This window comes from Bison bison, unplaced genomic scaffold, assembly GCF_000754665.1.
Source record: "Bison bison bison isolate TAMUID 2011002044 unplaced genomic scaffold, Bison_UMD1.0 scf7180017864368, whole genome shotgun sequence".
Classification (NCBI taxonomy): Eukaryota; Metazoa; Chordata; class Mammalia; order Artiodactyla; family Bovidae; genus Bison; species Bison bison.
Window position 1 is genome coordinate 4,497,339 of NW_011494940.1, and position 11,551 is coordinate 4,508,889.

At 40.1% G+C, this 11,551-nt stretch overlaps 1 protein-coding gene across 1 annotated transcript; it reads right to left on the minus strand.

Annotated features, from left to right (window-relative positions):
- Window positions 1–338: 338 nt before the first annotated feature.
- CLDN17 (claudin 17) lies at window positions 339–1,178 on the minus strand. The gene has a single exon (XM_010855824.1). The coding sequence runs from the start codon at window positions 1,014–1,016 to the stop codon at window positions 339–341; it is 678 nt and encodes a 225-aa protein (XP_010854126.1). The 5' UTR covers window positions 1,017–1,178.
- Window positions 1,179–11,551: the final 10,373 nt, after the last annotated feature.

Sequence of the window (11,551 nt, forward strand, 5' to 3'; positions counted from 1 at the left end):
TTTATTGCTATGGCATATCAATAGCAATAGAATTCAGACCTTTTAATAGATAATATATGATAGTGAAAAAAGAGTAATTTATCAGTAGATTACACAAATTGGACTGAAGATTGAGTCTAGAATAGTAAATGCATTTAATACACATGAGGTTAGAGGGTCCGAAGTAAGTCATTTCTCTTCCTGCCACAGGTGACTGCAATCTACATGCCCTTTAAACTTCTCATCTCAATTTAAGAGCAGTCATAAAGCAAATTCTCCTGCCTGGCATACTTACAGTTTCTGGCAAGCGTCTATAAAACACATGGATCATAATCCACAGTTCGAGCTGAAAGCAGGTGTTAGACGTAACTGGTGGAAGTCCTACTGAGCACTGCCACTGGCCGTGGTGGATTACGTGCGTGTGGCACACGACGCCCAGGGGCTAAATATCTGTGCCTTGGCCTGTTTCGGTTGCAACAGCAGAACCCACAGAGCAGAACCCCTCCGATGATGAGGACCGCGGTAGTGGCCCAGCCGACGAAGAGTGAAGCTCCCAGTTCTCGTTTCTGACCCACGTGGACCGCTGGGTTGTAGAAATCCCTGATGATGTTATTGGCCATCCAGCACACCGGAATCAGAACGAAGATGCCGGTCAGGATAAAGAGGACTCCGGAAATTCCCACGAGGTATGCTTTTGCCCTCCGGTTAGAGCCTGTGCACTGAATCTTCTTCATGCCACAGATACCAACAAGCAGAGCAATCACAGATAAGGCTACAGCCACACACATGAGGGCCCGGGCTGCCTCTAGGGCAGGAGGGAGGGCCAGCAAAGAATCATAGACCTTGCACTGCAACTTATCCTTGGCTTGTCGGACGCAGTTCATCCAGAGGCCTTCCCAGACCCTTTCGAAGACAATAATGTTGCTGCCAATAAAAGCCGATACTCTCCACTGAGGCAGAAGAGTCGTGGTAAGGGTCCCGATCATGCCGAAGAACCCAAGAACCAGTCCAGCGATTTGCAGTGGATAAAATGCCATCACCTTTGTTCTGAAGACTGATCCAATCTGCAACGGGAGCTGCTCACCATTCAGAGCAGAGAGGACCCTATGAGTCTACGGCAGGCTCTGGTGATGTTCTATCACTGTTACTGGGCATAACAGTTTAGTCCAAATCCAGAGCAGTGACTGAACTTAAATGGAAGTACCTGTTGTAAATGCATGCTACCTGTCTACATATACACATTTCTGTATGGATTATTTAGTAGTCATATGGAATTGTTTCCCAGCCAATAAGAAGTAGCCAGAGGTGTGTTGAGAAATACTGCAGTCAGTGTTCATATTTCTCATGTTATTGTTGTCTAAGCAATGTTGTAATTAAGTGTCAAAGCCACCATTGTGGACTACTAATTACAGAGCTGAAAACTTCCTGTTTGAAAATTACTCTGATGTTTAAGTATAAATATATGTGTTAAGCCACAACTGAAGACAATACCAAAACCTTGCCACTTCTTTGGAGAGCATTTGAAAAACACATTGGATTTTAGATAATGTATTATTCTCTGTTAATCTAAGCCAACTTTCCTTAACATGGTTAAAGAATTCTGGTATTAAAAGGCTTTTGGAATCAAATAAATGTTTAGGTATTATTTTCTACATTTCTGCTGAAGTCATCAGTATTCTAAAAAAAGAGGCATGCTAAGCAAAACCTTCAGATTTCATGCTTTTTTATTTCTAAGATCCATAAAGCAAGGAGAAGCACTTATTATTGAACTTACTGGTAATTATTATATGTTGAATAATACCTTTCTCTCTAGTGAAATCATGTTTATAAATGCTTATTAGCTATTTCTTCAACAGCAGCTTGGAATATATCACATTTATCAAAGCCAAAAGTATATATTCCATTTTTATGGCACCGTATGAAAGTGGCCTTTTGGATTAGCTGTACAATTACTTGAATCCAGATAATAAAAAGCTTTTTAGAGTTGGAAGACAGTTTCAAAGTCATCAGGCTTAAGTTTCCCATTTTCTAGATGTGGAGTGTGAGGTTTCTGGAGCACTTGGCTAGACTAGCTTTGTAGTGACTGATCCAAGCTTCCCAGATCCCCTGGAGAAGGGAATGGCAACCCACTCCAGTATTCTTGCCTGAGAAATTCCATGCACAGAGGAGCCTAGCGGGCTACAGTCCATGGGGTTGCAAAGAGTTGGACACGATTTAGCAACTAAGTAAAAACAACAGCAACAACAGTGGATCCAGGACTTGTCTCTGGTTTATGACATATACCTCCTGTTTCTAGTATGACTCAAAAAGAGGAGGATAGGAGTGCTTTTTAAAAACTTTCATATGAATGGGACTAAACCTGACTTTCATGCTATCCCCTTGATAGTTTTTCAAATTTTGAAAGCATGTAAAATTCAGTTGAGACTGTGTGAAAATCCAAGACTCAAGTTGTCATTCTTGATAGCCACATTCCTGCCATTGCTCAGACATGGGGTGGCATGTAGGCTTAATTTGAGAAGCATAAGGATTTTGCTGAATCAAATTCTGAATAGGCTACCACCTTGTTCAAATTTTTTCAGTAGTTCTCTATTGCCCCCAGTATAAAAATTCAAATACCTTAGCATAATGCAAAAGACCCATCCTTGGCCCCTGACCATTTTAACACTTATCTTCTGAACATGACTTCATCCCATGTCTTCACATTCTACTGCAAGGAATCCATTTCAAGGATGAAAACTACTTGAAAGCAAGCACACGGAGCATATTCTAGGTAAGAGGCATTACCACTTCCAATTACCGCTTCCATTACCACTTTCAGTCAACAATAGGCTAAGAGATAATGGGTGGTCCAGTACTACCCAGGTTTTAAAAACCTATTGATTTAATTAGAATATGTGAAAACAAGTTTCCAAAAAGGGTTGTCTATCTATCTGTCTACCTATCTATACATCCATCTATCATCTTCCTATCTTATTTGATGTTTTGTTGCTTTCTTACTACCATCTTAGACCAAAGGAGCATTTCCTCTCGAAGAAATGTGAGTCATTGAGGAAACAGATGACTTCTGTATGGTTCACAGTTCCTAACACCAGCTCAGGATGAAGGGTTTTCTCGGCTCTTTGTTTGATGTTGCTGAGACACAAGTTTAACCATTCCCACCCTGAAGGGATTTGCCAACACTATTCTGACTTATTACTTCTATTTCCTCTTCCTCATTCTGCCTCATTTTTACTCCTATCTTTATTTTGTCCTGGAAGTTTCCAACTTCCAGTTTGATTTTTCATCAGATACAATCTGTCTGTATTACAGATAAACACAAGAAAGAGCACGTTTACTTAGAATATGGAGGCGCATCTTAAGTTTAAGTATAATCTGAGAAACATAAATAATGCAAGAGCTTCAGCTTCCTTTTGCTTCTCATAGCCAATTGTCAACACCATCATGACTTTTAAAGGGAGATATTGTTTGCCTGTCCAACATTTCTGTGAATCTTATTCCCTCCCTCTTCCTCAGGGGCCCTTGGTCCATTGACACCCCATCTCTTTATAGCACCTATGGCTTCTCCATCTCTCTGTGTTGGCCTTTGGAATAGAAACATACTCAATTATCTTTCATATTAAAATTCTATTCTGCCCGATCTATAGCCCCTGGTATGTATTCATATACATCTTTTCTATCCACCTTCACATTTTCCACTTGCAAGAAATGTAACAGAATTTTGGGACATCTACACTATTGTATTCAAAGATTACTTTCATATTCTTACTTAATTGTCCTGTCTGTAAAGATCAAAATAAACCATCATCTTCTAGTTGATGTGGTAAACAACACATGCCTTGGAGAGAGGTTTGTTTCAGTCTTGGCTTGATGCCTTGGTCATCAAATATTGGCTTGTTTTGAACTTCTCAAAACGGTCTGTTCTAAAAAAGGAAGATAATAATGATATCAACCTCATAGGGCTTCTTTGAAGATTGTTTCATGGAATATGTGCAAAGGACCTGACTTTGAGGAAGTCCCCAGGAAAGGCTTGCTGCACTGTTTGTCTCTTTTGCCTTTGTTATATTATCCTGCTTACTTCTTCTCTACTTGCTCATCCTTGGTCTTTTCATTCTATTAGTGCCGTGACCCAGGTCTGTTTGGTCTGGTTGTTCCAGGATTCCATATATAGCTTAATACCCTTCTCTCCTAGAACATGCTGTCTGGGGAGTTTCACCCAGGGCCATAACTTTTACTATATCTTGTCAGGTTACAAGTTTCTAATCTTCTGTCTTCAACCCAGGCCTCTCTCTGCTTATTATCTTGGGTTTTTATTTTGTTTTGCTTCTCTCAGCCCCTCAGTCAGTAGGAAACTCTGGAGCTCCTATGCCCTTCCAACTGCTGAGAGTGCTCACCTACATCCATCTTTGGGTATTTCCTAAAAACAACCATCTCACTGAAATCACTCTACATTCACGAGAGTGTTAGTTGCTCATTTGTGTCTGACGCTTTGCGACCCAGGGACTGCAGCCCGCCAGGCTCTTCTGTCTATGGGATTCTCCAGGCAAGAATACCAGAGTGGGCTGCCATTCCCTTCTCCAGGGGATCTTCCTGATCCAGGGATTGAACCCAGGTCTCCTGCACTGCAGGCAGATTCTTTACCATCTGAGCCACCAGGAAAGTGGACATTCATTCATGGGGACAGTCTATATCTAACGATTGACTGATCAATATAGGACTGTACAGGCTAGCCCACTATCCCCAAGTAGGGGTTACCTCTAAGGGGCCCTCCTAGTTCCAGTGCTTACTGTGGAGTTAGCTTAGGCCTTCACTGAGTCTGTACTACAACTTGACTTTTTATTTCCAATTCTCTTCCTTTTCTTCTTTCCCTCAGATAGGAACACTCTATAGTAAACCCAATATGCCCCAATCTCCACCAATAGAGTCCGCTTCTCAAGGAGCCCAATCACTCTGATCGACAACTTATTGTAATTTATTAAAGATGTTTCTTGTTCTAACATCACTATGCCTTAGTTTGCCTTTCAGCATTCTTACTTGAATCATCTTATCAATAATAATATCTTATCTTGTCTCCTTTCCTCTGATATTACTCCACTGACGACCATAAAGACTTCGCTGAAACAAATTCTGAACATGCCACCACCTTGATTAAATCTTTTCTTCTCTTTCTCTGTTGCCCTCAAGATAAAATCCAAATCCCTTAGCACAATGCAAAAGACCCATCCATGGCTTGGCCTCTGCCCAATTTTAACATTTATCTTCTGAACATGTCTCCATCCCATGTCTTCACAGACCTTACATTTCAGTGAGAGTAGTAAATATTTTTTTAGAAATTGCATGCACAAAAACATGCAGGTCCAAATTGAGATAGAGCTAGAGATAAAAATATAGGGTATATAGGTATATAGAAAACATAGGGTATAAAGAGAGTGCAAACAAATGAGATCTTAATTTTAATTACAGGGTGAAAAAAAGGCTCTCTGACAAGGGGGTATTTAAGCTATAATCTGAAGCTTGAGGAAAAATTAGGCAGATCATCAGATAAAGAGTGAGGTAAGGAGGATTCTGGTCATGGGAGACTGGCTGGGTGAAGGCACTGAAGCCAAAGAGAGCTTGGGGCTAATGTGGGTGGAAGACCTTGTGCAAGAGGGAGGTGAGAACTGCTGAAGGGCACATGAGGCTGAAATACAGGCAGCATCCAGATACACAGGGCCATGTGAACCATTTAATGATCTTCTGCCGAGATCAATGCAAAATCAGTTAAAGATTTTAAGCATCAAGTTGACGTGATCAAAACTGTACTAACAAAATATAATAAGGGCCTACTTTATAGCTCAGAGAACTCTATTCAACTCTCTGTGATAACCTATATGGAAAAATAATCTAAAAATGAGTGACTATCTATATTGGTTTCCCAGGTGGCACTAGTGGTAAAAAATCTGGCTGCCAATGCAGAAGACATAAGAGATTCAGTTTCAATCCCTGGGTCAGGAAGAGCCCCTGGAGGACGGCATGACAACCCATTCCAGGATTCTTGCTGGAGAATCCCACAGAGAGGATCCTGGTGGGCTTTGGTCCATAGAGTCAGACACAACTAAAGCGACTTAGCATGCATGCATGGACATACGTCTTTGTATAACTGATTCACTTTGTTGTACACCTGAAACTCATCCAACATTGTAAAGCAACTATACGCCAATAGATTTTTTTTTTAGAAAAGCTTCTATTTGGTGGGAAGAGATTAGAAAAGTATCCAATTGAACATGAAGAAACCGGTTGCAGGGTTACTGCAATACTCCAAATGTGAGAAGATGCAAGTTAGGGTAGAGTAGCTGCAATGTAGAGGACTGAGTAGATTTGCTATATATAGCAGTTATAACTGACAAGGGTGAGTGCCAGATTAAGGTGGGGGAATGTGTCAGAGAGGATAGTCATATCATTGGTATGAGCGCCATTGTACACAGGGATTCACGTACTGAGGTGAGAGACACTCAGGGATGGCCAACCTTTCAGAAACAGATCAAGAGTTAAGTTTCAGGTGTGAACCCTGTGAGCCATCCCAGTAAAGAATGCAGAAAATCAGATTCTGAGGAATGCATAGGAATGGTCTGGATTGTACACAGAAGAATCCACACCCTCCATCCTGTCCACAAAATCATCTATGATTAGAACACAAGCAGTGAGAGGAATCTGACAGACTGCTGACTTACTCTCTCTTCACATCCTCCTGGGCCTTGTTCTGAGGCCTTAAAGAATCTAATTGAGGCTGAGGAAGTTTTGCAAAAATGTATCTGAGTTTTACCTGCAGCATCAGCTTCCAGTGAATAGCGGTGGAGGTAGAACATCAGAATGGAAGAATGAGGATTCACGAAGTATCCTCATCTTGCCTGATTTTTCTCCCCTCCCAAGAGTTCCACACCTCAAAATATTCAGATATTCTGCTAACTTATTGCGTTCTATTTTGAAAGACACTCTCCTGTCTTTCTTCATGTCCAGTTCAAGTTTTAACAAGTATAAATGAGTGGAAAACTTTTAATTGAATGCCTGTTGGATTGATTTGAGCTCTATGTAAGTAAATGTGTGAATACACATGGAGGAGAAGGGGATGACAGAGGGTGAGATGCTTGGATGGCATCACTGACTCAATGGACATGAGTTTGAGCAAGCTCTGGGAGACGGTGAGGGACAGGGAGTCCAGTGTGCTGCAGTCTCTGGGGTCACAAAGAGTCAGACAGGACTCAACAACAATATATAGAAAATTTTACTTTATTATTGATTTTCATATATGCTATCCCCTCACCCTTGTTCATACATACACATTGCCCACTTGAGAATTATTCATTCTTCTTTAAATTTTGATCCAGATTTTGTCTAAGAGAAACTTCTGATTATCAGAGTATGAATGGATGCTCAGTCGTATAGTCCTCTTTGCAAACCCATGGAGCCCACCAGGCTCCTCTGTCCATGGGATTTCCCAGGCAAAAGTACTGGAGTGGGTTGTGATTTCTTCCTCCAGGGGATCTTCCAAAACCAGAAACTGAACCTTCCTCGTCTCCTGCAACTTCTGAATTGGAAAAAGGTTCTTTACCACTGTGCCACCTGGGAAGCTCCTTATCAGAGTGTATTAGACTCCAATCCCATCCCTTCATTTCTGCCTTTTTTTTTTTTTTTTGCATTTAACGCATAATAATATGCATTTTCCTCCATAACATTTTTCATTTGTTCTAAACAGATATACATTTCAGTTTATGTTTACTCAAGCCTGTTTCCCATCTAGAGTATAGATTCTATGAAAACAGAGACCATCTACTTTATTAACTGCTATAGTCACACAGCATAGCAGAGAGGCTGACCCAGAGTAGGACCATAGTAGTCTGCCCAGGAAATATTGTTTGAGCTAATGATGAATTAATTATTAGTACAATGCTTCATTTAGTTAGGCTATTCTTTAATTTAAGGATTAGCATTTAATTATATCTTCTTAAATTATAAGTTCATAGTTTGAATACTTTTCTACAGAGTTAAAGACTGGATTTACGTAAGGAAATACACTACATAACAGTTTAAATATCTCATGTGTTAATAAAACATTTTCTATTCCAGGAACGAATTTGGGGGTCATCTGAAATCCAACTAATGAGGCTTACTACCACCACCTGGTCCATCAAATTTATCCTATTACCTTCCATTAGTACTCAAATTCAACTGTTTTAAGGCTACTTTCAAGGCTACTTACATGCCAGTATTTAAAATGGACTTTTCTGTGAAATCAATCAGGGAAATTTGAATTCACTCCAATGCAAACCTGTGTTAAATGTATGTGTTTTTGATTTTGTGTACAAAGTTGAGTATATGCTACAAAAATCCCTGAATTTATCCTCCTTCCCTTCCTTTTCTTTCTCTTCTTTCTTTTTTCGGTCTCATAGAGCTGCAGAAATAATTAAGACTTGTTAAAAAGGAAAACAAAACAAGAAGTCTTGTGATTAATGAAAAACAAATGGAATTTTTGAGACGGGGTACAACAAGAATAGGAAATAGGAGGTAAAAATGACATGAAGTTTGTCATAACATATGTGCCACATTTCCTAAGCACTGGCTTTGAATTTGTATCTAAGCCTTTTAGCGTTAAGGCAAAGTGTCCAGACCATATAAACAGAAGTATTTCTTCAGGAGTTGGATCACTCGTCTTGCTTCTGACAAGAGGAAAAAAAAATCTCTTTTACTGTGGAATAGAATGAACAACATCCTTGCAGTGAATATAACAGACAAATTGGCCCAGGTGTTCTTCTTTTATGGGAATCTAAATAAGATGGCCCAGGTGTTCCGGTCTTAGAGCAATAGTTCTCAGCCCTGACTTCACATTAGAATTGCCTGGAGGAGCTTTGAGACAATACCCATTAAACAGGGCCCCACCCCAGATCCATTAAACCAGAATTCTAGGACTCAGGCCCTAGCATCAGTATTTTTGTTTTTGTTATTTTTCTTTATAGTTGCATCACTATTTTCAAAGCACCCTCTGTGACACTACTATGCAGTCAGATCAGGAACCCTGCTTAAAAGCCTCTATTCTGGTGGTTCTCAGTTTTGGTTTTTAATTCCAATCATATTTATTAACCATATCAAATCCCATATTAAATCAAAACAGCTCAAGATGGGATCCAGGAATCAGTATTTTGGGTGCGGGGGGTGCAGTGGGGGGGCATGCCACGCAGCATGTGGGATCTTAGTTCTTGGATCAGGGATCAAAAGCTCGCCCCCGGCAATGGAGGCATGGAGTTTTAACCACTGATGACCAGGGAAGTCTCCAGGCATCAGTATTTTTAAGTATTTTAGGTGATTTTAGTATGCAGCTAAGATAGAGGAAATTGGTCCTGAATATTCATTGGAAAGACTGATGCTGAAGCTGAAACTCCAATACTTTGGCCACGTGATGCGAAGAACTGACTTATTGAAAAAGACTCTGATGCCGGGAAAGATTGAAGGCGGGAGGCGAAGGGGACAACAGAGGATGAGATGGTTGGATAGCATCACCAACTCGATGGACATGAGTTTGAGCAAGTTCTGGGTGTTGGTAGTGGACAGGGAAGCCTGGCATGCTGCCATCCATGGGGTCGCAGAGAGTCAGACAAGACTGCGAGACTGAACAGAACTGAACTGAACTGAAGACAGAGTCACTGATCTGTATGAATGGATGGATTGTATATCCTTAAAGTAATTTCACATCAATATTATTTCTTTCAGTAGAGCTGTTGAGACTTGACAGTGACTTTGGGGTTATGCTCCTTGACAAGAACCTACAGGGTAAATATTTTACATTGCTGGGTAAACTGAGTCTTATGTGAATAGGTGGTGAACAGCTTTGAAATAAAAATGCCTTATCTCTCTGCAATTAGGCAATGTTATTTCTTAAAAAGCAGAGTAAGGACATGATATTTACCAATTGTAGTTGAAACTTCCTCAACTGGAGTATTAGCACAGTATTTCTAATTGTAAATTATGTTCAATACCTTTGAAAAACAAGTTAGAATTTTTACATTATAATACTATATTACTTCACTTATGTTCAGACATAAAATGTGGAATAAACTTTAATGCTTACAGTCCTTACAAAAGCCACAAAACCAAAATAAAGTTAATTACAAACAAGACTGCACAATGGATAAAATTTAAATTATCATTAGTTTGATATAGTATATAATATTAAAATTTGAAACTAAATCCTGGATATTAGGAGAAGGCGATGGCACCCCACTCCAGTACTCTTGCCTGGAAAATCCCATGGACAGAGGAGCCTGGAGGGCTGCAGTCCATGGGGTCGCTAAGAGTCGGACAGGACTGAGCGACTTCACTTTCACTTTTCACTTTCATGCATTGGAGAAGGAAATGGCAACCCACTCCAGTGTTCTTGCCTAGAGAATCCCAGGGATGGGGGAGCCTGGTGGGCTGCCGTCTATGGGGTCACACAGAGTCGGACACGACTGAAGTGACTTAGCAGTAGCAGCCAAAAGATACACTTTCATAATTTGTCCTCCACTTGTCACTTTTTTTTAATTTGTTGGATTTTGAATGTGATACATCATTATTTGAAGCATTCATTTATCATTGTCATTTATTTTTCATTATAACAATAAAATTATTCTTAGTGTGATCCACTATTATGATGAGCCAAAATATTTGAAAGCATTTCTCTTAAGTAAAATATGGCAAATTAAAAGGTACTGTTCATTACTGCATATTTATATCTATATTAAATAATGAACTATTGCAAAATTCAGATCTGTTTATTATGTTTGATCCAAATATGAGAAAAATCAGCAAGTTCTTCCTTTCATTTGATGTTGCCTAAGTGTCTCTGCATGTCGTAAAGTTCAATAACCCACTTTTTGATTGTGAACTCTACATATGCACAGTGTACCATGATCACATTTGACCTTTATTTTGAAAATGATTCCAGTGTAAAATGTCATTTTAATGGAGGCAAGTCAATGTCTCTATTAGTTGATTTAGAAAACTGAAGCCTAATGTTGAATTTCTTTACAATGAAAAATTATCACTGCAGAAGATCAGTTCAGTTTAGTCACTCAGTCATGTCTGACTCTTTGCGAACCCATGGACTGCAGCACACCAGGCCTCCCTGTCCATCACCAACTCCAGGAGTTTACTCAGACTCGTGTCCATTGAGTCAGTGATGCCATCCAACCATCTCATCCTCTGTCATCCCCTTCTCCTCCTGCCTTCAATCTTTCCCAGCATCAGGGTCTTTTCAAGTGAGTCAGCTCTTGACATCAGGTGGCCAAAGTATTGGAGTTTCAGCTTCAACATCAGTCCTTCCAATGAACACCCAGGACTGATCTCCTTTAGAATGGACTGGTTGGATCTCCTTGCAGTCCAAGGGACTCTCAAGAGTCTTCTCCAACACCACAGTTCAAAAGCATCAATTCTTCAGTGCTCAGCTTTCTTTATAGTCCAACTCTCACATCCATACATGACCACTGGAAAAACCATAGCCTTGACTAGACGGACCTTTGTTGGCAAAGTAATGTGTCTGCTTTTTAACATACTGTCTAGGTTGGTC

Excerpts from the sequence above, each read along its gene's own strand:
- CLDN17 (XM_010855824.1), bottom strand. The coding sequence starts at position 1,016 with ATGGCATTTTATCCACTGCAAATCGCTGGACTGGTTCTTGGGTTCTTC.